At 46.9% G+C, this 23,612-nt stretch overlaps 1 protein-coding gene across 1 annotated transcript in view; it reads left to right on the top strand.

The window, feature by feature from the left end:
* LOC134349967 (dynein heavy chain domain-containing protein 1) overlaps window positions 1-23,612 on the top strand; it is a 221,153-nt gene that overhangs the window by 41,944 nt on the left and 155,597 nt on the right. Inside the window, exons 6-8 of the mRNA XM_063054919.1 lie at window positions 12,883-13,134; window positions 18,634-18,777; window positions 21,442-21,583. Coding sequence (XP_062910989.1) covers window positions 12,883-13,134; window positions 18,634-18,777; window positions 21,442-21,583 — 538 coding nt within the window. The remainder of the gene's footprint in view (window positions 1-12,882; window positions 13,135-18,633; window positions 18,778-21,441; window positions 21,584-23,612) is intronic.

Genomic DNA, 23,612 nt, shown 5'->3' with positions numbered 1-23,612 from the left:
ACTCTATCTATTCCTCAATATGTTGTATACCTCTATCATGTCTCCTCTCATCCTCCTTCTCTCCAAAGAGTAAAGCCCTAGCTCCCTTAATCTCTGATCATAATGCATACTCTCTCACCCAGGCAGCATCCTGGTAAATCTCCTCTGTACCCTTTCCAATGCTTCCACATCCTTCCTATAGTGAGGCGACCATAACTGGACACAGTACTCCAAGTGTGGCCTAACCAGAGTTTTATAGAGCTGCATCATTACATCGCGACTCTTAAACTCTATCCCTCGACTTATGAAAGCTAACACCCCATAAGCTTTCTTAACTACCCTATCCACTTGTGAGGCAACTTTCAGGGATCTGTGGACACGTACCCCGAGATCCCTCTGCTCCTCCACACTACCAAGTATCCTGCCTGTCGTGGTTAGGCTTTTTCCATTGAGAGTGGGGGAGATTCAAAACAAGAGGACATGAGTTCGCGCTTTTCAAACCTGGAAGACTAAGGGTATTTTACGGTTTTTGGATTTATTTTTAGATGGTTCCCTTATGTCTTTTGAACAATTATCTAATAAATATAATTTATCAAGAATACATTTTTTTAGATATTTACAAGTTAGAAATTTCCTAAGTACTATACTTTCTTCCTTTCCAATGCTTCCTCCTACATATATTTTAGATTCGATAATTAACCTCAATCCATGTCAGAAAGGTGCATCGGCTATGGTTTATAATATTATTATGAAACTTAGGAAAGCTCCATTTGATAAGATTAGGAACAGGAATTGGGGCTTACCATTTCTGTGGATGATTGGGGGCAGATTTTACAATTAGTTAATACTTCCTCTATTTGTGCTAAACATTCCCTAATTCAATTTAAAGTGGTTTATAGAGCACATATGTCCAAAGATAAGTTAGCGCGTTTTTACTCGCATATTAATCCTTTTTGTGATAGATGTTCGGGGCAGATAGCCTCTTTAACCCATATGTTTTGGTCTTGTCCTACTTTGGAAACTTTTTGGAGAGATATTTTTAATATTATTTCTAAGGTATTAAATATAGATATCTCTCCTCACCCTATTACTGCTATCTTTGGACTACCCAAAATTTCTAGTAATCTTTCCCCTTCAGCCCGTAGAATGATCGCATTTCTTACTTTAATGGTGAAAAGATGTATTTTACAACATTGGAAAGAGCTTAATGCTCCAACTACCTTTTTTTGGTTCTCTCAGATGATTTTATGTTTGAATCTGGAGAAAATTAGAAGTAACCTTTATGATTCTTCATTTAAATTTGAACAGATTTGGGGACCTTTTATTCGATATTTTCATTTAATGTAATACATACCCTTCTTGTTTTTTTTCACTGTTTTTAATGGAGGTCGGGATTGAGGACGTGATTTTAAGTTTAACTCTGTTTGGTTTCAAGTTAGCCCATTGCTTTGCTTTGATTTTAGTTAGTTGCACGGTGGGTTTTTTTTTTTTCTTTTTTTTTTCATTGATATATATATAAAATTTAGTACACTATTATGCTATCTTGATTTTTTATGTTTAAATTACATTGTTTGTAGTATTTTTTTTTGGTATTGATACCTTCTGGAATTTTATTATATTTTAACATTGTATTAATGTTTATATGGTTTACCTTTTTGTATACTTATTCAATAAAAAGATTTAAAAAAAAAGAAAGAGGACATGAGTTGAGAGTTAAAGGGCAAAAGTTTAGGGGTTACTCAGAGAGTGGTGGCTGTGTGGAACGAGCTTCCAGCAGAAGTGGTTGAGGCAGGTTCGATGTTGTTGTTTAAAGTTAAATTGGATAGATATATGGACAGGAAGGGAATGGAGGGTTATGGACCAAGTGCAGGTCGCTGGGGCTAGGTGAGTGTAGGAGTTCGGCACAGACTAGAAGGACCGAGATGGCCTGTTTCCATGCTGTAATTGTTATATGGTTATATTTACTTTGTACTCTGCCTTGGAGTTTGTCTTTCCAAAGTGTACCACCTCACACTTCTCCGGGTTGAACTCCATCTGCCACTTCTCAGCCCACTTCTGCATCCTATCAATGTCTCTCTGCAATCTTTGACAATCCTCTACACTATCTACAACACCACCAACCTTTGTGTCACCTGCAAACTTGCCAACCCACCCTTCTACCCCCACATCTAGCTCATTAATAAAAATCACGAAAAGTAGATGAAATACAATGTTGGAAAGTGTATGGTTATGCACTTTGGTAGAAGAAATAAACGGGAAGACTATTATTTAAATGGGGAGAGAATTCAAAGTTCTGAGATGCAACGGGACTTGGGAGTTCTCGTGCAGGATACCCTTAAGGTTAACCTCCAGGTTGAGTCGGTGGTGATGAAGGCGAATGCCCACCACAACAACCCTGTTACTATTACACCTTTCCAGAATCTGTCTCCCTGTCTGCTCCTCGATGTCCCTGTTACTATTGGGTGGTCTATAAAAAACACCCAGTAGAGTTATTGATCCCTTCCTATTTCTAACTTCCACCCACAGAGACTCAGTAGACAATCCCTCCATGACTTCCTCTTTTTCTGCAGCTGTGACACTATCTCTGATCAACAGTGCCACACCCCCACCTCTTTTGCCTCCCTCCCTGTCCTTTCTGAAACATCTAAAGCCTGGCACTCTAAGTAACCATTCCTGCCCCTACTCCATCCAAGTCTCTGTAATGGCCACAACATCATAGCTCCAAGTACTGATCCACACTCTAAGCTTGCAAAAGTGCCATCCCCTTCTCGCAATTCCTCCGTCTCTGCCACATCTGCTCTCAGGATGGGGCTTTTCATTCCAGGACGAGGGAGATGTCCTCCTTTTTTCAAGAAAGGGGCTTCCCTTCCTCCACCATCAACTCTGCTCTCAAATGCATCTCCCCCATTTCACGTACATCTGCTCTCACTCCATCCTCCTGCCACCCGACTAGGAATAGGGTTCCCCTTGTCCTCACCTACCACCCCACCAGCCTCCGGGTCCAACATATAATTCTCCGTAACTTCCGCCACCTCCAACGGGATCCCACCACTAAGCACATCTTTCCCACCCCTCCCTGGCTTTCCGCAGAGATCGCTCCCTACGCGACTCCCTTGTCCATTCGTTCCCCCCGTCCCTCCCCACCGATCTCCCTCCAGGCACTTATCCTTTTAAGCGGAACAAGTGCTACACATGCCCTTACACTTCCTCCTTTACCACCATTCAGGGCCCCAGACAGTCCTTCCAGGTGAGGCAACACTTCACCTGTGAGTCGGCTGGGGTGATATACTGTGTCCAGTGCTCCCGATGTGGCCTTCTATATATTGGCGAGACCTGACACAGACTGGGAGACCGCTTTGCTGAACACCTACGCTCTGTCCGCCAGAGAAATCAGGATCTCCCAGTGGCCACACATTTTAATTCCACGTCCCATTCCCGTTCTGATATGTCTTTCCACAGCCTCCTCTACTGTAAAGATGAAGCCACACTCAGGTTGGAGGAACAACACCTTATGTTCCGCCTGGGTAGCCTCCAACCTGATGGAATGAACATTGACTTCTCAAACTTCCGTTAATGCCCCTCCTCCCCCTCGTACCCCATCCGTTATTTATTTATATACACACATTCTTTTTCTCTCTCTCCTTTTTCTCCCTCTGTCCCTCTGACTACACCCCTTGCCCATCCTCTGGGTTTTCCCCCCCTCCCCCTTTTCTTTCTCCCTGGGCCTCCAGTCCCATGATCCTGTCATATCCCTTTTGCCAATCACCTGTCCAGCTCTTGGCTCCTTCTCCTATCATTTTGGATCTCCCCCTCCCCCTCCCACTTTCAAATCTCTTACTAGCTCTTCCTTCAGTTAGTCCTGACGAAGGGTCTCGGCCCAAAACGTCGACTGTACCTCTTCCTAGAGATGCTGCCTGGCCTGCTGCGTTCACCAGCAACTTTGATGTATGTTGCACACTCTAAGCTGATCCGCTTTGTGCATGATGCTTCTTGCATTAAAATAGACACATCTTAAACTACTGGCCTGAGCACATCCCTTCTCTATCACCTGCCTATCCTCCCACTGGCACTGTCTCCAAACTTCTCTATTTGTGAGCCAAACGCCCCTTCCTCCATCTCTTCAGTTTGGTTCCCACCTCCCAACAATCCTAGTTTAAACTCTCCCCAATAGCCTTAGCAAACCATCCCACCAGGATATTGGTCCCCGTCGGATTCAAGTGCAACCCGTTCTTTTTGTACAGGTCACACCTGCCCCAAAAGAGGTCCCAATTATCCAGAAATCTGAATCCCCGCCCCCTGCTCCAATCCCTCAGCCACGCATTTATCCTCCACCTCATTCTATTCCTATTCTCACAGTCGTGCGACACAGGCAGTAATCCCGAGATTACTACCTTTGACGTCCTGCTTCTCAACTTCTTTCCTAACTCCCTGTAGTCTGTTTTCAGGACCTCCTCCCTTTTCCTATCTATGTTGTTGGTACCAAAACTTCTAACCGTTCACCTTCCCACTGCAGGATATCTTGGACGTGATCTGAAACATCTCGGACCCTGGCACCTGGGAGGCAAACTACCATCTGAGTTTCTTTCCTGCGACCACAGAATCACCTGTCTGACCCCCTAACTAGAGTTCCCTATCACTACTGCCTTCCTCTTCCTTTCCCTACCCTTCTGAGCCACAGGGCCAAACTCTGTGCCAGAGGCACGGCCACTGTTGCCTCCCCCAGGTAGGCTGTCCTCCCAACAGTACTCAAACAGGAGTACTTATTGTTAAGAGAGTCTAGTACCTGACTCTTCCCCTTCCCCCTCCTGACTGTGACCCACTTGTCTGCCTTCCAAGGCCCCGGTGTGACTACTTGCCTATAACTCCTCTCTATCACCTCCTCACTTTCCCTCTGGCATGCCCTCTGGAATTTGACATTTCAACCCTGGGAAACAGATACTGTCTGTCTACTCTACTGAGGCATCAGCGGCCCCGGAAGGCAGGCAGAACACCACCAATCATGGTGAGTTCTTTCTGCTTGTGTGAGGGTTTCTGTAAAAAGAGTAGCCAGTGTGCAGGCACGGGAACCGTCAGTGCCATGGTTACTTAGAGGCATCAGCAGGTGGAGCACCACCAAACAAGTGCAGGGGTTTTTCTTATTTTGTAAACCATAAAAGAGAGACAGGGTCTAGCAGAGTGGCCATCACTGGACCAGCCATCGTCAGAGTGGGGACTCAGAGGCTTTGGCGAGAAGAGGCTGAGGCCAAAGGAACGGGTCAGAAGGGTAGGTTTTCCCTTCATTATTACTGATTTGGTCTTGGTTGCCCATTGTACAATGCAGGCAGGATGGCAGATACGGCAGTGGAAATCTCCTCCTGTAGGATGTGGGAATTCATGGAACCTGATGGTCTCCCTGATGACCACACCTGCAGGAAGTGCAGCCAACTCCAGCTCCTGAAAGACCGCATTAAGGAGCTGGAGCCGGAGTTGGATGAACTAGGGATCAACCGGAAGGCAGAGCAATTGATAGATGTGACTTTTGAGCAGGTGGTTACACCCAGAGTGTGGAATTCGGGGAGTAGATGGGTGAATACCGAGAGAGATAAAGGGAGAAAGAAGTCAGTGCAGTGTCCCTTGTGGCCATTCCCTTCAGCAACAGATATACCCCTTTGGATACTGCTGAGGGGGATGACCTATCTGAACAAGGCAGCACTGTGGTTGGCTGTGACCCTTGGAAGGGTAGGGTGAAGTCAGGCAGAGCAATAGTCATAGGGGACTGGATAGTTAGGGGGCCAGATAGGAGATCCTGTGGCAGCAAAAGAGATGCCAGGATAGTGTGTTGCCTCCCGGGTGCCAGGGTCCAGGACGTCCCTGAACATTTGCAGAATATTCTTGAAGGGCGGGGTGAGCAGCTGGAGGTCGTGGTACATGTTGGTACCAATGACATAAGCAGGAGAGGGGTAGATGTGCTGCGCATGAGGTGGGAGTTGGGAAGGAAGCCGAAGAGCAGGACTTCCAAGGTGGTAGTCTCTGGATTACTCCCAGTGCCATTAGCTAGGGAAGGTCAGAACGGAAAGATAGTGCAATGAATGAGTGGCTGAGGAGATGGTGCAGGGGGCAGGATTTCAAATTCTTGGATCATTGGAACCTTTTCTGGGGAAGGGGTGACCTGTACAAATGGGATTGGTTGCATCTGAACTGGAGGGGAACCAATATCTTGGGAAGGGTGTTTGCTAAGGCTATTGGGGAGGGTTTAAACTAGATTTGCAGGGGGGCGGGAACCAGAGTGAAGAGGCAGAGGATGGGGCAGTTGGGGCACAAGTAGTGACAGCTTGGAGGGAGGCTATGAGGAAGGATAGGCAGATGATGGAGTAAAGATTCACTCAGCCAGATGGTTTGAGATGTGTCTATTTTAATACAAGGAGTATCATAAACAAGGTGGATGAACTTAGAGCGTGGATCAATACATGGAACTATGATATTGTGGCCATTTCAGAGATTTGGATGTCTCGGGCAGAAATGGCTGCAGAATGTGCCGGGCTTTAGATGTTTCAGAAAGGACAGGGAGGGAGGCAAAAGAGGTGGGGGAGTGGCATTACTAATCAGGGATAGTATCACTGTTGCAGAAAAGGAGGAAGTCATGGAGGGATTATTGTGGGTGGAAGTCAGAAACAAGATAGGGGCAATAACTCTGCTGGGTGTTTTTATGGATCCCCCAGTAGTAACAGGGATATTGAGGTTCAGATAGGGAGGCAGATTCTGGAATGGTGCAATAATAAGGTTGTTGTGATGGGTAATTTTAACTTTCCTAATATGGACTGGCATCTCCTTAGAGCAAGGGGTTTAGATGGGGTGGAGTTTGTTAGGTGTGTTCAGGAAGGTTTCCTGACACAATATGTAGATAAGCCTATAAGAGGAGAGGCTGTACTTGATCGATCTGGTATTGGGAAATGAATCTGGTTAGCTGTCAGATCTCTCAGTGGGGGAGCATTTTGAAGATAGTGATCTCAACTCTTTCTCCTTTACCATAGCGAAGAAAAGAAAAGCTTACGAAAGGGTCAAGAAACTAGGTACTGTTAGAGCTCTAGAAAATTACAAAATTGCCAGGAAGGAGCTTAAGAATGAAATTAGGAGAGCTAAAAGGGCGCAGGAGAAGGCCTTGGTGAGCAGGATTAAGGAAAACCCCAAGACATTCTACAAGTATGTGAAGAGCAAGATGAACCGTGTGAGAATGGGACCAATCAGGAGTGAGAGAGGAAACGTGTGCACGGAGTCAGAGGGGGTAGCGGAGGTACTTAATGAATACTTTACTTCAGTATTCACCCGGGAAAAGGACCTTGGCAATTGTGGGGATGACTTACAGTGGACTGAAATGCTTGAGTGTATAAACATTAAGAAAGAGGATGTGCTGGAGCTTTTGAAAAGCATTAAATTAGACAAGGACTTGGGAGTCCTTGTGCATGATACCCTAAATATTAACCTCCAGGGTGAGTCGGTGGTGAAGAAGGCGAATGCAATGTTGGCATTCATTTCTAGAGGTATAGAATATAGAAACATAGAAAATCTACAGCACAATATAGGCCCTTCGGCCCACAAAGCTGTTCTGAACATGTCCTTACCTTAGAAATTACCTAGGCTTACCCATAGCCTTCTATTTTTCTAAGCTCCTTCTACCTATCCAGGAGTCTCTTAAAAGACCCTATCGTTTCTGCCACCACCGCCGCCAGCAGCCCATTCCACACACTCACCACTCTGCGAAAAAAACTTACCCCTGACATCTCCTCTGTACCTACTTCCAAGCACCTTAAAACTGTGCCCTCTCATGCTAGCCATTGGGAAAAAGCCTCTGACTATCCACACGATCAATGCCTCTCATCATCTTGTACACCTCTATCAGGTCACCTCTCATCCTCTGTCGCTCCAAGGAGAAAAGGCCGAGTTCACTCAACCTATTCTCATATGGTATGCTCCCCAATCCAGGCAACATATAAGAGCATATAAGGCACTCATAGACCACACTTGGAGTATTGTGTGCACTTTTGGGCTCTTTATTTTAGAAGGGATATACTGACATTGGAGTGGGTTCAGAGAAGATTCATGAGAATGATTCCAGGAATGAAAGGGTTACTGTATGAGGAACGTCTGGCAGCTCTTGGGCTGTATTCCCTGGAGTTCAGAAGAATGAGGGAGGATCTCATGGAAAAATATTCAAAGGCCTGAACAGATCAGACATGACAAAGTTATTTCCCATGGTAGGGGAGTATAGGACAAGAGGGCACAACTTCAGGGTTGAAGGATGTCCATTTAGAACAGAGATGCAGAGAAATTACTTTAGTCAGAGGGTGGTAAATCTGTGGAATTTGTTGCTATGAGTGGCTATGGAGGCTAAGTCATTGGGTGCATTTAAGGCAGAGATTAGCCAGGGCATCAAAGGGTATGGGGAGAAGGCAGGGGAATGGGGATGCCTGGAGAATTGTATCAGCCCATGATCGAATAGCGGAGCAGACTCAATGGGCCAAATAGCCTACTTCTGCTCCTATATCTTATGGTTTTATGGTCTTATTAGTCACTGGGTCCGGACAAGATATATCCAAAGTTACTGTGGGAAGTGAGGGAGGAGATTGCTGAACCTCTGGAGATGATCTTTGCATCATCAATCGGGACAGGAGAAGTACCAGAGGATTGGAGGGTTGCGGATGTTGTTCCCTTGTTCAAGAAAGGGAGTAGAGACAGCCCAGGAAATTATAGGCCAGTGAGTCTTACTTCAGTGTTTGGTAAGTTGATGGAGGAAATCCTGAGAAGCAGGATTAATGAGCATTTGGAGAGACCTAATACAATTAGGAATAGTCAGCATGGCTTTGTGAAAGGCAGGTCCTGCCTTACGAGCCTGACTGAATTTTTTGAGGATGTGACTAAACAGGTTGATGAAGGTAGAGCAGTGGATGTAGTGTATATGGATTTCAGTAAGGCATTTGATAAGGTTCCCCATGCAAGGCTCATTCAGAAAGTAAGAAGTCATGGGATCCAAGGAGACCTTGCTTTGTGAATTGAGAATTGGTTTGCCCTCGGAAGGCAAAGGGTAGTTGTAGCTGGTTTGTATTCTGCATGTAGTTCAGTGACCAGTGGTGTTCCACAGGGATCTGTTCTGGGATCCCTTCTCTTCGTGATTTTATAAATGACTTGGATGAAGAGGTAGAAAGGCAGGATAGTAAGTTTGGTGATGACACAAAGGTTTGGGGTGTTGTGGATAGAGTAGAGGTTACAGCGGGACATTGATAGGATGCAAAACTGGGCTGAGGAGTGGCAGATGGAGTTCAACCCAGAGAAATGTGAGGTGGTTCATTTTGGTAGGTCAACTTTGAAGGCAGAATATAATATTAATTGTAAGACTCTTGGTAGTGTGGAGGATTAGAGAGATCTTGGGATCCGTGTCCATAGGACACTCAAAGCTACTGCGCAGGTTGACAGTGTTTTAGGAAGGCATATGGTGTGTTGGCCTTCATCAACCATGGGATTGAGTTCAAGAGCTGTGAGGTAATGTTACAGCTATGTAAGACCTTGGTCAGACTACACTTGGAGTACTGTGTTCAGTTCTGGTGACCTCACTACAGGAAGGATGTGGATACTATATAGAGAGTGCAGAGGAGATTTACAAGGATGTTGCCTGGATTGGAAGGCGTACCTTATGAGAATGGGTTGAGTGAACTTGACCTTTTTCCCTTGGAGTGACGGAGGATGAGACGTGACTTGATAGAGGTGTATAAGATGATGAGATGCATTGATTATGTGGATAGCCAGAGGCTTTTCCCCAGGGTTGAAATGGCTAACAAGAGGGGACATAGTTTTAATGTACTTGGAAATGGGTACCAAGGGGAGGTCAGGGGTAAGTTTTTCCACATAGAGAGTGGTGGGTGCATGGAATGCACTGCCGGTGATGTTGGTGAGGCAGATACAATAGGGTCTCGTAAGAGACTGTTAGATATGAACAATGCATGGAGCCCAGAAAAACAGAGGGCTATCCAGTAGGGAAATTCTAGGCAGCTTCTAGTGTAGGTTACATGGTCAGCACAACATTGTGGGCCGAAGAGCCTGTAATGTGCTGTAGATTTCCCTGTTCTGTGCTTCTTATAATCCTATAAACAGCCCAAGTTTGTCCAACTTCTCATTATAGCACATGTCTTCTAATTCAGGCATCATCCTGGTAAATTTCCTCTTCACCCTCTCTAAAGCCTTGACATCCTTCCTTTAATGGGGTGACAAAAACTATGTGCCGTACTCCAGATACGGCCTAACTAGTGTTTTATGAAGATGCAACAGAACTTGCTGACTTTTGAATTCAATATCTCAACTAATAAAAGTAAGCCTGCCCATGCCTCCTTAACCACCCTATCAACCAGCATAGCCACTTTCATGGAACTTTGAACTTGGACCCCAAGCTCCCCTTGCTCATCACCACTGTTAAGGGCTCTGCCATAGGATTATAGCAACAGGTACAGGCCCTTCAGCTCAAAGTTTTTTTAAGTTTCAAAATACACTTGATTCAAAAATAAAATTATATACATTAAACCATTCAATGACACTCAATCCTTTACACACATTTCCCTTATGGTCTCTAGATATCCATACTTTGGCCACCCATGTGGCAATCCATTGGTTCACCTTCCCACACCATTGTTGAGGGGTATACTCCCCTCCCACCGAGCCCTCCCACTCCCACGGGTGGAGAAACCTAAACCGTGGTCCTTCCCCACCGGGCCCTTGTGGTGGCTGCACCGAGTTTCAGTGCATCCCTCAGCACGTACTCCTGCAGCCGAGAATGTGCCAGTCGGCACCATTCTCCCTCGGACGTCTCCATGTGCTGGTAGACCATCAAGTTTCGGGCCAACCAAAGAGCGTCTTTCACCGAGTTGATGATCTGCCAGCAGCACCGGACATTGGTCTCCATGTGCGTCCCCGGGAGCAGCCCGTAGATCAGAGAGTCCTCTGTTGCGCAGCTGCTGGAGATAAAACATGACACTAGCCCGTCCATCCTCCTCCACACCCTCTCTGCAAACTGACAGTGTGCAAAGAGGTGGGTCACAGACTCCTCCTCACTGCAGTCCTCCCATGAGCAGCAGGGTGTGGAGACGACGTTCCAGGCGTACAGGAGGGATCTGACTGGGAGGGCCCCTCTCACCGCCAGCCAGGCGAGGTCCTGGCGCCTGTTGGTGAGATCTGGCGATGAGGCATTTTACCAGATGAACTGGACGGTCTGCTCAGGGAACCACCCCACTGTGTCCATCACGTCCTTCTCCTGCAGTGCCTGTAGGACATTACATGCTGGCCACTGCCTGATGGCCCTGTGGTCAAAGGTGTTCTCCTGGAAGAACTTTTCTACAAAGGACAGGTATGGCGGCAACGACCAGCTGACTGGGGCGTTGAGCGGGAGTGGGGCCAGACCCATTCTTCGTAGCCAGGGCGACAGGTAGAACCTGGGCACATAGTGGTACTTGGTGTCCACATACCTGGGTTCTACACACAACCTGATGCAGCCACACACGAAGCTGGCCATCAGGGTAAGGGCGACATTGGGGACGTTCTTGTCCCCATTGTCCAGGGACTTGTGCATGATGGTCCGGCTGACCCACTCCATCTTGGATCTCCAGACGAATCTGAAGACAGCTCGGGTGATTTCCAAGCTGTAGGAGCGGGGGACGGGCCACACCTGCACCAAGTACAGCAGCCCTGAGAGCACCTCACACCTGATGACCAGGTTCTTGCCCGTTATCGACAGGGAGCGCCCTCCCCACAGTCCCAGTTTCTGTTTCACCTTGGCAGTCCGCTCCTGCCAGTTCTTATTGCATGCCTCGGCCCCTCCGAACCAGATCCCCAACACCTTCACGTGATCAGACCTTCAAAGTTGTAATGTCTAAACCTGAGCTGCTCCCATTTGCTTACGTTTGGCCCAACACCGCCTAAACCTTCCCTATCCATGTACAAATGGCTTGTAAACATTATAATCGGCCCTACTCCACCACTTGCTCTGGCAGCTCGTTCCATACACTCAGCACCCTCTGGGTGAAGAAGTTAGCTCTCGGACCCCTTCTAGTTCTTCCCCATCTCCCCTTAAACCCGTGCCTTCCACTTTTCATCTCCCCTCCCCTGTGGTTGGTTCTCCAGAACTGATTTCTGATTTGTTCACTGGGTTCACTCTGATGTATGATTGGTTCCCTCTGTGCAGATTCTGAACTGTGATTGGTTCATCTCTGCAGACTCTGGTCTGATTGGTGCCCCTGTACTGAGTGTGATCTGTGATTGCCCCCCCCCCCCCGCTTTGCTGACTGGCCTGTACAGTTCTTTTCGTCCATGGTCTTTTACTCTCTCCTATCAGATTCCCCCTCCTCCAGACCTTTATCTCTTCCACCAATCAACTTCCGAACTCTCTACTTCACCCTCCCTCACTCCTGGTTTCACCTATCATCAACCACCTTGACCTCTTCCTCCCCTTGCTCCCCACCTTCTGACTCGGAACTCATCTCTTTTTCCAGTCCTAATGAAGGGTCTCAGCGCAAAACGCTAACTATTTACTCCTTTCACAGATGCTGCCTGATCTGCTGAGATCCTCCAGCATTTTGTGTGTGTTACTCTGGATTTCCAGCATCCACAGAGTTTTTCACGTTTGTGACGATAATTGGTACCCTTCTGCTGACTGCGATCTGTGATTGGTTCCCTTCTGCTGACTGCGATCTGTGATTGGTTCCCTTGTGCTGACTGCGATCTGTGATTGGTTCTCTTGTGCTGACTGCGATCTGTGATTGGTTCCCTTCTGACTACGATCTGTGATTGGTTCCCTTTTGCTGACTGCAATCTGTGATTGGTTCGCTTGTGCTGACTGCAGTCTGTGATTGGTTCCCTGCTGCTGATTGCGATCTGTGATTGGTGCAGGTACATATGGACAGTTATCAGATGGTGGAGGACAGCAAGAAGCAGCTCTGGCTGACAGAGGACAACTTGCCCCGGGCATCTGTGCACACTGCCCGGCTACAGCAAGAACAGGCGGAAAGATGGCTGCAGGACGCCCGTCAGACGACCGAGAGCCTGGGGAGATTGTCATCACTGGTTACTCACATGGCTGTCGAGAACCTCATCAGTGTGGTGCAGAGCGAGCTGGACAGCTTCGTAAGAGCCATGCTGCAGGTAGGAACAGTCAGCACAACAGGCTGTCAGACTCCTGGCATAGTCCATTACACAACCACCAAGAGGCTGGGCTGTCTGCTGACACCTGGGTGACGGTCACTTCACTGTTCAACTTTCAAAGTACATTTAATATCAAACCACATAAATGTCACCATATACTACCCTGAGATTCATTTTATTGTGGGCATTCGTGGGAAATACCGTGAAACTCAATAGAGTCAGTGAAATACAGCAAACAATAGGACTACAAAAATGCAGACACAAAAAGAAAAAAAAAACAATTAATAAATAAGCAATAAATATTGAGAACATGAAATGAAAAGTCCTTGAAAGTGAGTCCATTGGTTATGAGAACATGGGTGAGTGAAGTTGAGTGAACTTATCCAATTTTGTATGGCTCCTAATGGTTGCAAGTATTAACTGTTCCTGAACCTGGTGGTGTGGGACCTGATGGTTGAGGGGTAATAACTGTTCCTGAACCTGGTGGTGTGGGACCTGATGGTTGAGGGGTAAAATCTGTAATTGAACCTGACGATGTTTACTGGGTTGGACAACCCTTACACAAGGTGCAGATGTTCCCCAACACCTCTTCTTCTGTGTTAAGCCAATTGTTCCTCCAGTTTGTTCACACATTCAACAGGTCATCCTGCATCTGTGGGAAAGGAAACTGATTGATATCTCATGTCAGAGACCTTTCATTAGAACTGAGATAATATACTTAACTTGATAGGGTTCACTCTCTGCAAAAGTCTATCTTACGTCCATCTGTAGCTTCCCCCTTTCCTCCTATCTGCCTCAAATAAGGGGAATTTTTTCCTGGAGCTTACCTACTGATATATAGCAGTCATGTTCCTGTTTTAATCCTCTCCACTCCAGGAAAACACAGAACATTGAACGCCACCTTTTTACCCACTCCAAGATGCATCTTTTCCTTCCCTCCATATGTCTTTCATTCATGTTCAAAGTTAATTTATTATCAATGTACATATGTGTCACGCTATACAACCCTGATTCATTTTCTCATGGGCATACTCAATAAATCCAAAACCAAATCGGAGCAGGCTGGATGGGCCGGATGGCCTACACCTGTTCCTATTTCTTATGTTCTTAAAACAATCAATGAAAACCTGTAGAAACAGGGCAGAAAACTACTGTGTAAAAGACAACAAACTGCAAATACAAAAAGAAAAACATATATAATAATGAATAAATAAGCAGTGAGAACATGAGATGAAGAGTCCTTGAAAGTGAGTCCAGAAGTTGTGGGAACAGTTCAGTGATAGGACGTGCCTTAGAGTTTCTTACCCTCCCCTCAAGTATCTGCCTCTACCATCACCCCTGGTAGTGTGTTCCACATTTCCACATCCTTCCTGTAGTGAGGTGACCAGAACTGAGCACAGTACTCCAAGTGGGGTCGAACTAAGGTCTTGTATAGCTGTAACATTACCTCATGGCTCTTGAACTCAATTCCATGGTTGATGAAGGCCAACACCACCATGCACCTTCTTAACCACACTGTCAACCTGTGCAGCAGCTTTGGGTGTCCTATCGACATGGACCCCAAGATCCCTCTGATCCTCCACACTGATCTTCTCAAACAACATAAGCAGCCTCATGTGTGGGTCCTTATGAAATGCTTTCTGAAAACCAAGTAAATGACATCCACTGTCTCTCCTTTGTCTACCCTGCTGATTACTTTCTCAAAGAACTCTAGAAGATTTGTCAGGCAAGATTTTCCTTTACAGAAACCATGCTGACTTTGACTTATTTTATCATTAGTCTCCAAATACACTCAAAACCTCATCCTTAATAATAGTTTCCAACACTTTACCAGCCACTGAGGTTAGGGTGACTGGCCTATAATTTCCTTTCTTTTGCTTTCCTCTCTTCTTAAAGATAGCTGGCTGGTGGTGTAGTGGCATCAGCGCAGGACTTCAGAGCGAAGGCTCACAAGTTCAAATCCAGCCAGCTCCCTTGCACGCTTTCCATCCGTGCTGGGTTGAGCGTCAAGCTAGCAACTCGGCCTCGTAAAAATAAGAAAGCCTGCTAAAAAAAACGCCATCATGACAGCGTCCCAATGACTCCATTCGGAGTTAAGGGCTTTCTTCTTCTTCTTAAAGATTGGAGTGACATTTGCAATCTTTCAGTCCTCCAGGATGATGGCAGAATCAAGTGATTCTTGAAACATCATGACCAATGCATCCGTTATCTTTTCAGCAACCTCTCTCAGGACTCTGGGATGTAGTCCATCTGACCAAGTTGACCTATCCACCTTAAGACCTTTGAGTCTGCCTAACACTTTCTCCTTTGTAATAACAATGGCACTCACTCCTGCTCCCTGACACTCACAGACCTCTGGCACACTGCTAGTGTCTTCCACAGTGAAGACTGATGCAAAGTACCCGTTAAGTTCATCTGCCATTTCTTTGTCCCCCATTACTACCTCACCAGCAATGCACATAAAAGTTGCTGGTGGAACACAACAGGCCAGGCAGCATCTATAGGAAGAGGTACAGTTGACGTTTCGGGCCGAGACCCTTCGTCAGGACTACCTCACCAGCATCATTTTCCAGTGGTCCAATATCAACTCTCACCTCCCCTTTACTCTTTATATAACTGAAAAAAATTGTAATATCCTGCTTTATATTATTGGCTAGTCTGCCCTTGTATTTCATCTTTTCCCTTCTTATAGCTTTTTATTGTTGCCTTTTGTTGGATTTTAAAAGCTTCCTAATCATCCAACTTCCCACTCACTTTTTTGCTACCTTATATCCCTTTTCCTTGGCCTTTATGCAGTCGTTAAAAAAGTCAATGTTTTGGGCCAAGACCCCTCATCAGGACTGGAGAAAAAGAATTAGGTCAGAGTAAAAAGGTGGGAGGAGGGGAGGAAGGAATTCAAGGTGGTAGGTGGTAGGTGAAACTGGGAGGGTGGCTGTGAAGTAAAGAGCTGGGAGATTGAGTGGTGAAGTGGGAATCTGATGGGAGAGGACAGAAGGCCATGGACGAAAGGGAAGGAGGTGGAGCACCAGAGGGAGGTGATGGGTGGGTAGGGAGATAAGGTGAGAGAGGAAAATGGGAATAGGGAATGGTGAAGGAGAGTGAGGGAGGCATTCCCAGAAGTTCGAGGAATCAGTATTCATGCCATCAGGTTGGAGGCTACCTGGACAGAATATAAGGTGTTGTTCCTCCAACCTGAGTGTGGCCTCATCGTGACAGTGGAGGAGGCCATGGATTGACATGTCGGAAGGGGAATGGAAAGTGGAATTAAAATGGGTGGCGGCTGGAAGATCCCACTTTTTCTGGCTGATGGACCAGAGATGCTTGGCAAAGCGGTCTCCCAATCTATGTAGTATCTCACCAATATACAAGAGCCCACACAGTGAGCACCCCACCAGACTCACAGGTACAGTGTCGCCTCACCTGGAAGGACTGTTTAGGGCCCTGGATGGCAGTGAGGGAGGAAGTGTAAGGCAGGTGTAGGACTTGCTCAGCTACTTCTTCCATTTCACACACATCACCCTCACCCTATCGTCTCGCCACCCCACTAGGGATAGGGTTCCTCTTGGCATCACCTACCACCCCACCAGCCTCCACATCTAGCACATAATTCTCCCAAACCTCCAACATCTCAAATGGGATCCCAGCACCAAGCACATCTTTCCCTCCCCACCCACCCCCCCCCACTTTCTGCTTCCCGCAGGGATCGCTCCCTAAGCGACACCCTTGTCCATTCATCCCTCCCCACTGATCTCCCTCCTGGCACTTATCCTTGCAAACAGAAAAACATCTGGTAATCCCTCCCCCTCACCAATCCCCATTCCCGTTTCCCTCTGTCACCTTATCCCCCTACCTGCCCATCACCTCCCTCTGGTGCTTCCCCCTTTCCTTTTTTCCATGACCTTCTGTCCTTTCCTGTCAGATTCCCCCTTCTTCAGCCTTTACCTCTCTCACCAATCGCCTTCCCAGTTCTTACCTTCATCCCCTTCCCCTTCCTGGTTTCACCTATCACCTACCAACTCGTATTTCTTCATCCCCTCCCCCCATCTTCTTACTGTGACTTCTCATCTTTTTTTCTCAGGCCATGATGAAGGGTCTCGGCTCAAAATATCAATTCTTTACTCTTTTCCTTGGATGCTGCCTGGCCTGCTGAGTTCCTCCAGCATTCTGTGTGTGTCGAACTTTGATTAGTAAGGGTGCTGCTAGTTATGGGGAGAAGTCAGGAGAAGGAGGTTGAGAGGGATAATAAATCAGCCATGGTGGAATGGCAGAGCAGACTCGATGGGCTGAATGGCCTAATTCTGCTCCTGTGTCTTTGGGTCTAATTGAAATCGTTGGCCTCATCGATGCAGGTTGTTAATTCTTTTAAAAACCCCAGTTCACTTGGTCAGTGGGACCTGCCTGGGCAAAGCTATGCTGCCTATCTCTGACTTGTCCCAACTTTCCCAGTGTCCATTCGTGCTCTGTTGGGCTCATGCGTCTGTCGGTACCAGGTTTCTGTGCTCTCACTGCTGCGATACTCTCCTGTCTGTTTCTTCTCCACACTATCTACCTGTGACATCATCATCAGGAATCCCCGGACTTGTACACCAGGTTGCCTCTGTTCCCCAGTACCCCGCTAGGCCCCGTCACTGTGCGTCTCCCAGTCTCACTAAAGTGTATAGATTTGCTTTATGTGTCACACATACATTGAAACATCCAGTGAAATGCATTGTTCGTGTCAAATCAAATCAGCAAGAATTGAGCTGGGAGCAGCTCACAAGTCTCGCCATGCATCCAGTACCCCATTAACATGCCCACAACTCACTAATGTCCAGCACCCCATAACATGCCCACAACTCAGGTCCAGCACCCCATAACATGCCCACAACTCACTAACGTCCAGCACCCCATAACATGCCCACAACTCACTAACGTCCAGCACCTCATAACATGCCCACAACTCACTAACGTCCAGCACCCCATAACATGCCCACAACTCACTAACGTCCAGCACCCCATTAACATGCCCACAATTCACTGATGTCCAGCATCCCATAACATGCCCACAACTCACTAACGTCCAGCATCCCATAACATGCCCACAACTCACTAACGTCCAGCACCCCATAACATGCCCACAACTCACTAACGTCCAGCACCCCATTAACATGCCCACAACTCACTAACGTCCAGCACCCCATAACATGCCCACAACTCACTAACGTCCAGCACCCCATTAACATGCCCACAACTCACTAACGTCCAGCATCCCATAACATGCCCACAATTCACTGATGTCCTAACCCTAACACGTGGGAGAAAAGCAGGGGAGCCAGAGGAAACCCATCCAGTCACGGGTGGAACGTACAAACAGTGGCAGGAATCAAACTCTGACTGGAGATCACTGGCACTCTAATAGCGTTCCGTTAGAGCTGCCTGTCTCATCTCCCTCACCAGCCCTCAGGCCTGACTGTGGATGCTCTCTATACTGGATGTTGTTTTTGATGCTTTGCCCCATAGCGCAGGAACCCGGGCCAGACTGCGTTACTGAAGGTGATGCTGAAGTTCGACGAGGCCAGGCGGTTTGCCATCCATCCGTGCCGCACAGAGCTGCTGGAGAAGATGTCGTGGGTGCTGAGGTCTGTGGGTGAGAGCATACTGGAGGTGAGTGTTGTGTTATCGAGGCCATGCCTATCCAGTCTGAGTGTGTGGCCGCTGGCCAGTCGCTGCGTCCATCACACAATCACGCGGGGGGCGGGTGGAGGCCAGCACATTCCTCACCTCCATCACCTCAGGTCTGGGGTTTGGGACGACTGCACTGCGGGAGGGTTTACAGACACAGTTCTACAGCTTAGGAACAGAACCTGTGGCCCATCATGTCTGTACTGATCATTATTGACCCTCACCAATTTTATCACTGCACCAGAGAAAGCATTCTATCCAATGCATCTCAGCTCAGTACAGCAAATACTCTGCCCCACAAGAGAGCTGTGGACACAATGCAGCAGATCACGGGGACCAGCCTCCCGTCCATGGACTCTGTCTACTCTCCTCGCTGCTTCAGTAGAACCGTCAGCAAAATCAAAGCCCCCACCCACCCTGGACATTCTTTCGTCTCCCCTCTCCCATCCGGCAGAAGATACAAAAGCCTGAAAGCACGTACCCCCCCCCCCCCAGGCTCAAGGACAGCTTCAGTCCCACTGTTATCGGACTATTAAATAGTTCCCTGGTATGGTAACATGAACTCTTGTCCTCACAATCTACCTCATTATGACTTTACATCTTGTTGTTTATCTGCACTGCGGTTCCTCTGTAACTGTCACACGTTACTCTGCATTCTGTTATTGTTTTACTGTACCTTGTTCTACCTCAATGCTCTGTGTAATAATCTGATCTGTATGAACAGTATGCAAGACAAACTTTTCACTGGGTCTTAGTACATTTGACAATAAAGCAATTCCATTGCCAATGGTCTACACCAATCCCACCTGCCTGCATTAACTCCCTTATCCCTCTGTCTCCTGCTCATTCCAGCATCTGTCCACCTCCTCTAGTAGCTCATTCCAGATACCAAATACCCTGAGTGTCTTTATCTTTCTTCCCTGGCCTGTCTCAGCTGCATTTCTGAAATAAACACACAAGATTGGTTGCTGAAATCTACCTGAAGAAGCTGTGGCCTATCACTGCTACTGGGGCTGACAGCAGCTCACCAGAGTCCTCTGTCCTTCACATTGTCCCAGATGTAGCCCACCTTTTCCTTCCTCTCCCAGGGATGAGATGGTTAAAGTTTCTGTTGACATTTCTGTAGTGCTGAGTTTAATGGGATGAGTTTGCCAGGCCCTTGCAGACTCGTCCCATTAAACTCAGCACTACAGAAATTTAGGTGAGGGAATTGAAAGTAACATTAGCAAATTTGCCGATGACACAAAGCTGGGTGGCAGTGTGAAATGTGAGGAGGATGTTATGAGAATGCAGGGTGACTTGGACAGGTTGGGTGAGTGGGCAGATGCATGGCAGATGCAGTTTAATGTGGATAAATGTGAGGTTATCCACTTTGGTGGTAAAAACGGGAAGGCAAATTATTATCTCAATGGAGTCAAGTTAGGAAAAGGGGAAGTACAACGAGATCTAGGTGTTCTTGTACATCAGTCACTGAAAGCAAGCATGCAATTACAGCAGGCTGTGAAGAAAGCTAATGGCATGCTGGCCTTCATAACGAGGGGAATTGAGTATAAGAGCAAAGAGGTCCTTCTGCAGCTGTACAGGGCCCTGGTGAGACCACACCTAGAGTACTGTGTGCAGTTTTGGTCTCCAAATTTGAGGAAGGACATCCTTGCTATTGAGGGAGTGCAGCGTAGGTTCACGAGGTTAATTCCCGGGATGGTGGGATTATCATATGTCGAAAGATTGGAGCGACTGGGCTTGTATACTCTGGAATTTAGAAGACTGAGAGGGGATCTTATTGAAACATATAAGATTATTAAGGGATTGGACACGCTGGAGGCAGGAAGCATGTTCCCGCTGATGGGTGAGTCCAGAACCAGAGGCCACAGTTTAAGAATAAGGGGTAGGCCATTTAGAACGGAGTTGAGGAAAAACTTTTTCACCCAGAGAGTGGTGGATATATGGAATGCTCTGCCCCAGAAGGCTGTGGAGGCCAAGTCTCTGGATGCTTTCAAGAAAGAGATGGATAGAGCTCTTAAAGATAACGGAATCAAAGGTTATGGGGATAAGGCAGGAACTAGATACTGATTATGGATGATCAGCCATGATCACAGTGAATGGTGGTGCTGGCTTGAAGGGCCGAATGGCCTACTCCTGCACCTATTGTCTATTGTCTATTGACTGGAGAGGGGTGGTGGGATACCCTGGGGTCGGAGAGGGCTGACAAGGGTACCCTGGGACTGGAGAGGGGTGGCGGGATACCCTGGGGTCAGAGAGGGGTGGCGAGGGTATCTGGGGCTCGGATAGGGCTGACAAGGGTACCCTGGGGTTGGAGAGGGTTGACAAGGGTACCCTGGGACTGGAGAGGGCTGGTGGGATATCCTGGGGTCGGAGAGGGCTGACAAGGGTACCCTGGGGTTGGAGAGGACTAACAAGGGTACCCTGGGACTGGAGAGGGCTGACAAGGGTACCCTGGGACTGGAGAGGGCTGGTGGGATATCCTGGGGTCGGAGAGGGCTGACAAGGGTACCCTGGGGTTGGAGAGGACTAACAAGGGTACCCTGGGACTGGAGAGGGCTGACAAGGGTACCCTGGGACTGGAGAGGGGTGGCGGGATACACAGGTATGAGATGGTCATTCACTTCCTGCGTCATTGTTTTTCAGGTAACAGAGGGACTGCAGGATGCCAATTCCCCACAACTGGAGGAGCCAGAGACCAGGACAACAGAGAGAGAGTCTGCAGGGAGCACTAAGAATGAATGTGGATGTGGCTTGTGCAGAACATGTGAGAAACAGCACGCAGGAGGTGAGAGGGCATGAGAACTGGCTTTGTTTGAGTGCCGGCAAACCAAGCTGAAGATCTAGCTTCCTCACGAGATCCCTAGCGTCACCTCAGTTAGTGTCGGTCACATTGTGAGTTGAGAGTAATGTAAAGACCAGGGTGTTCTGCTGGCTGAGAGGTTCCACTCCCAGTATAGCACTGGCACCTAGTCAACGGTGTGGGAAAGCTGTTCCTGTTCACAAATACATTCCAGCTCAGTCAGTCTGCCTCAAGGCCTAGATCAGGGGTCGGCAACCTTTTTGCCTCTGTGGGCCGGATCGCGTATTAATGAGCAGACAGTGGGCCAGATAAATGCCATAAAAAACTTGAAATATGGGAATTATCCATTTAAATACATCTAGTTATGTTTTGCCTCAGATTTAATGAATAACACATGTGAAAAAATCATTTGTGCTTAACCAAGGATGCCAATTAGTAATGAAAGAACTCAGTTTAGTTTTTCTGTCCCACCATTGCTGGTGCCCCATCAGTTGTGATGCCAATTAGCTTCGACACATTAAGTTTCATTTCTGACATCATTTTCAGCAAAGCTTCAAAAATGTCTGCTCCAGTAACCGTGTCTTTCATAGGAATTAATTGAATAAACTCTTCAAAAATTTGAGAAGTTGAGGTCGCTCCTCGCACAAACACTGCAAGTTGAGCAGTGTCTCTCAAGTCTGTACTCTCATCAAGCGCAATTGAAAAAAAATGCAATTCGTTGCAGGCATCCCTTAAACAACTTTTAACATCTGCTGACATTTCTTCAACTCGCCGTGTGATCGTTCTTGCTGACAGGCTGATAGATGCAAATAAAGATTTCTTTTCTGGACAAACAATATTCACCACTGCCGGTAAACATGCTTTGACAAACTCTCCATTTATAAAAGGCTTCATCTTTTCTGCAATACGTTTTGAGACTTGGTAGCTGGCACGGATATTTCCTTCATTTTCACTGCTTTTTCTGCACTCAGCGTCTACCTTCCTGCGTTTTGCATTCATTGCCATGGGAATTTTTTTCTTTGATTTTATTTCGAAACGTGAGTTATTCAACAAGTATCGTAGCACATGTAAATATCTGGATATTTAGCGTGGATTTCTTGTTAAAACACAGTGACACTGTTTCTGTTTACAAATTTGAACGATCCCATCTGAAAACCTGTGAATACACTGAGAGTATCTAATACATATTAATAGGGTAGTCTGCCTTCCCGTCATTCGTATATACCAGTGTTTGGTTTGGAACAAAATGGAACCTGGGGCCAGTGTAACAAGACGCCATGCATGTCCATCAGTGTGGTCGCGTGAAACACTCAGAATAAGGAAAAATCACTCGCGGGCCGGATAAGCATAGTATCTCAATATTTGCTCACGGGCCGGATCTACCCTGTGAGCCGTAGGTTGCCTACCCCTGTCCTAGACTCATGGAGCCGTGTAATGCAGCTGGTGGCCCTTGAGCCTGGCATCCATACTAACCCATTTACCCCGATCCCCTTTATCAGCTCTCAGTCGTACACTTCCGAACCCCAGTCATTCAAGAATTTATCCAGATATACCGCACCATTCTGGTGTTTGAATCCAAGGTTCTTTCAGAAGTCCGGAAAGAAGCACAAAACCTGTTGCTTCACCTTCGATTTATTAAGCATTGGTAGAAGAATGGAACATTGAAACAGTGATAGAGGTCTACTAAGTGAAGTGAAGGGTGGGACAGTCATAATGAAATAAGAGACTACAATGGCACTGGCCTCGCGGTTAGCTCTTTTGTACACATAGATGAGGAAAGTTCCATTCAAATTTGTCAATATGAATCACCCATTCAACTAATACAGTACCTGCGAAGCTCCAGGATTATACCAATACAACCACTAGGGGCACGTTGAATTACCACATATACATACTGTGACCATACTGGGCAGTTACCTGTAAACAAGTAATTACCATATATAAAATACAAGCAGACAATTAATTGTAAAACTGCAAAGAAAATAATAATTAAACAATCTAATTTAAGAATAAA

The sequence above is a fragment of the Mobula hypostoma genome, chromosome 7 (assembly GCF_963921235.1).
Source record: "Mobula hypostoma chromosome 7, sMobHyp1.1, whole genome shotgun sequence".
NCBI lineage: Eukaryota > Metazoa > Chordata > Chondrichthyes > Myliobatiformes > Myliobatidae > Mobula > Mobula hypostoma.
This window is presented reverse-complemented; position numbering and strand designations above follow the sequence as displayed.